The sequence below is a fragment of the Arachis stenosperma genome, chromosome 1 (genome assembly GCF_014773155.1).
Source record: "Arachis stenosperma cultivar V10309 chromosome 1, arast.V10309.gnm1.PFL2, whole genome shotgun sequence".
Classification (NCBI taxonomy): Eukaryota; Viridiplantae; Streptophyta; class Magnoliopsida; order Fabales; family Fabaceae; genus Arachis; species Arachis stenosperma.
In genome coordinates this window covers 43090335-43094318 of record NC_080377.1, presented here as the reverse complement: position 1 = coordinate 43094318, position 3984 = coordinate 43090335, and the positions used below count along the sequence as shown (strand labels likewise).

The 3984-nt window shown below is 40.1% G+C and overlaps 1 protein-coding gene across 1 annotated transcript; it reads left to right on the top strand.

Moving 5' to 3' along the window:
- Positions 1 to 270: 270 nt before the first annotated feature.
- LOC130978949 (uncharacterized) lies at positions 271 to 1819 on the top strand. The gene is made up of 2 exons (XM_057902286.1): positions 271 to 458; positions 1387 to 1819. Exons 1-2 carry the CDS (start codon positions 271 to 273, stop codon positions 1817 to 1819), a joined length of 621 nt encoding a protein of 206 aa, XP_057758269.1.
- Positions 1820 to 3984: the final 2165 nt, after the last annotated feature.

The following is a 3984-nucleotide window of genomic DNA, read 5'->3' as shown; positions in this document are numbered from 1 at the left end:
AATTTATTTTCCTTTATATCTGTGCCCATTGCCCAAATTCCAAAACCCCCAATTTACAAAACTCATAACCAATAATAAGAACACCTCCCTGCAATTCCTTGAGAAGACGATCCGAGGTTTAAATACTTCGGTTATCAATTTATTTAGGGGTTTGTTACTTGTGACAACCAAAACATTTGTAAGAAAGGTTGATTCCTTGGTTTAGTAACTATACTTACAATGAGAGTTTACTATAACCTCTAAACCATCAATCTTAAGTTCTTCAACTGCATGGAAGCGTTTGATAAGCTCAAACTCGCCTTGACTCAAGCTCCGATTGTGGGAGGACCTGACTGGATCCAGCCATTTGAGATAATGTGTGACACCTCCAACTATGCAGTAGGAGTGGCGCTGGCTCAGCGCGACGGTAAGGATCCTTTTATAATTGCTTATGCTTCCAAGACCTTAGACGCTGCTCAGTCTAATTATACTACCACTAAAAAGAGCTTCTGGCTATTGTTTTTGCTTTGGATAAATTCTTAACTTACTTACTTGGTACTAAAGTGGTAGTATACTCAGACCATGCAGCTCTAAAATATTTATTAGCTAAGAAAGAGTCCAAACCAAGGCTAATACGTTGGATACTGTTGCTACAAGAATTTGATTTAGAAATCAAAGATAGGAGTGGTTCCCAAAATTTAGTGGCGGACCACTTGAGTCGCCTTGAGCACATTAAGAATGACTCCATTCCTATCAAAGGTGCTTTTCCATTTGGTAGCTTGCATGCCATATCTCAAGTAGTTCCTTAGTACGCACCTATAGCTAATTATCTGGTCAGTCGTACCTTCCCTCCTAATTTTACTAAGCATTAGAGGGAAAAGCTTAAGAGCAAGTCAAAATATTATATATGGGAATATTTATGGAGATGTGGTGCTGACCAAGTAATTAGACGGCGTGTGCCACAATCAGATTCCAATTTATTTTAGAGGCCTGACACTCTTCTGAGAATGGTGGACATTTTGGCCTTCAAGGAACAGCTAGAAAAATTTTAGACTGTAGATTCTGGTGGCCCACACTATTTAAGAATGCAACTGCTTTTTGCGAATCTTGCTCCCCATGCTAGAGGTTTGGGAATATATCCAAGAGGGATGAGATGTCCCAACAACTTATGTTGTTCTGTGAAATTTTTTATGTTTGGGGCATTGACTTCATGGGTCCAATTCCAAATTCTCATGGTTTCTTATACGTACTGTTAGCTGTTGATTATGTTTCCAAATGGGTGGAAGCAATTCCTACCCGTACTGATGATGCTAACACTGTTGTCTCCTTTGTTTAAAATAATATTATATATCGCTTTGGATTACCACGAGCAATCGTGAGTGATCACGGCACTCACTTCTATAATAGAAGATTAACAGGTCTACTGAAGAAACATGGGACTGTTCACAAGGTGGCAACGGCTTACCACCCCCAGACTAATGGGCAGGCCGAGGTGTCAAGCAGAGAGATAAAGCGTATCCTGGAGAAGGTCGTCAAGCCTCATAGAAAAGATTGGAGTGCCAGGCTTGCAGATGCGCTTTGGGCATATCGGACAGCGTACAAGACACCAATTGGAATGAGTCCCTTCCGCCTTGTTTATGGAAAGGCTTGTCACCTCCCAGTGGAGGTGGAGTACAAGGCTTTTTGGGTGGTAAGGGAATGCAACATGGGATTTGAAAAAGCCGGTGCTGAAAGAAAGCTGCAACTAGCAGAATTGGAGAACCTTTGCCTAGAAGCCTATGAGAACTCCAGGCTATACAAAGAGAGGGTGAGGGTTGTGCATGACAAGAATATAAAGTGAAGAGAGTTCAGACCTGGGGAGTTAGTTCTCCTTTACAACTCCAGGTTGAGACTCATGCTAGGCAAGCTTAGATCAAGATGGAAAGGCCTCTACCGGGTGGAAAAGGCTGAGCCATATGGCGCCTTCTACCTAAGTCATCCTTCCAGCTCCAAATTCATCAAAGTCAATGGCCACCGCTTGAAGCTATATCATGGTGAGAAAATGAAGAACAATAAGGAGCTACAGGTTTTCCTTTTGGAGGATCCACCAACAGAAGAAGACTGAGCCTGTGGACCGACCAACTTAAGGACGTAAAAGAAAAGTGCTAGGTGGGAGACAACCCACCATGGTATGATAATCCCTTTTTATTCTTAGTCCTAAAATATTTATTTTTATCAGGGTTCATTTATTATTTCTGCATCATCACCTGTGCATTCTGTATTAAAAAAAAAAAGAAAAAAAGGGCTTCGACGCGCAAGCGACTATAACGCGTCTGCGTCACGCGTGAATACACAATTTATAGGGATTAAACAGAGAGTTACGTGGGAGTCGAGCCGGAACTGTGCCTTGCGCACAATCAAGCCGACGCGTACGCCTCTAGAATGCGCACATGTGGATCAGGAAATCGGCGTCATTAAAGAGAGAACCTTTGCGTGGTTTAGAATTCAGAATAAATTTCCGTTGCAAGTATAGCTCCTAAACCAACGAAAGTCCTTTCTTACAAACGTTTTGATTGTCACAAGTAACAAACCCCTTTAAAATTGGTAACCGAGTATTTAAACCTCGGGTCGTCTTCTCAAAGAATTGCAGGGAGGTATGCTCTTATTATTGGTTATGAGTCTTGTAAATTGGGGGTTTTGAAACTGAGAAAGGAGTATGTTGAATGACAAGTAAAATAAATAAATAACTGTAAAATAAACTCTTGGCAAGATATGAGAAATTGGAAATCCTATCCTAGTTATCCTTATCAGGTGTGATGAGAATTGGATTTTAATCCCACTTAGTTATCCTCTACTAAAGCAAAGGAAAGTCAAGTGAACTAATTAGTTTGATCCTCAAGTCCTAGTCAATCCTTGTGGGAAGACTAGCTTTAGAGCGATCTAGATCAATTAGAATCTGCCAATTTCAACCACTGCTGAGTTTGACAACTCAAGAGTTACCAATTAATCAAACAAAGCCAAGAATGTAGAAAGCTAAATTAAAATCATATATCTGAAAACATCTCAATAATGTGTATTAAATAAGAAAATCAATCCCAATATGAAAAGTTCATAAGCCAATTGGGCAACACAGATCAGATACAAATGAAAGCATCAGAGTAAATGAAAGTAGAAGAGAAACATAAATTATTGAACCTGGTATGAAGAAACAATTCTAATGACTAAAAGAAATCCTAAATCCTAATCTTAAGAGAGAGGAGAGAGCCTCTCTCTAAAAACTACATCTAAAACCTAAAATTATGAGTAATGATTGAATGATTATTGTCTGGATGGACTCCCCCACTTTATGGCCTCTAATCTGTGTTATCTGGGCCGAAAACTGGGTCAGAAATAGTCTAGAAATCACTGATTGTGAAATCTGGTCTGTACAGGTCGCGGCAAAGTGACGCGGAGGCGTCATCCACGCGTTTGCGTGGAATGAGATTCGCAGATTTGACGCATCCGTGTGGAGCGCGTGTTTGCATCACCTATCTATATGGCCACTATGGTGAATTATATATCAAATCGAAGCCCCGGACGTTAGCTTTCCAACGCAAGTAGAACTGCATCATTTGAACCTCTGTAGCTCAAGTTATGGTCGTTTGAGTGCGAAGAGGTCAGGCTGGACAGCTTAGCAATTTCTTCAACTTCTTCTATTCCTTCCACTTTTGCATGCTTCCTTTCCATCCTCTAAGCCATTCTTGCCCTGTAATCCCTGAAATCACTTAACACGTATATCAAAGCATCGAATGATAATAAGAGAGGATTCAAATAAAATAAAATAAAAGCAAAGAAGCATGTTTTCAATCATAGCACAAAATCAGGAAGGAAAACGTAAACTCATGCAATAGTATGAATAAGTGTACGAAAGATTGATAAAATTCACTCAATTTAGCACAATATAAACCATAAAATAGTGGTTTATCAACCTCCCCACACTTAAACATTAGCATGTCCTCATGCTAAGCTCAAGAGAACTAAAAGGGG

Excerpts from the sequence above, each read along its gene's own strand:
- LOC130978949 (XM_057902286.1), top strand. The coding sequence starts at position 271 with ATGGAAGCGTTTGATAAGCTCAAACTCGCCTTGACTCAAGCTCCGATT. Across the intron at positions 459-1,386 it reads AAGACCTTAGACGCTGCTCA|AAGATTAACAGGTCTACTGA; the intron begins GTCTAATTATAC and ends CTTCTATAATAG.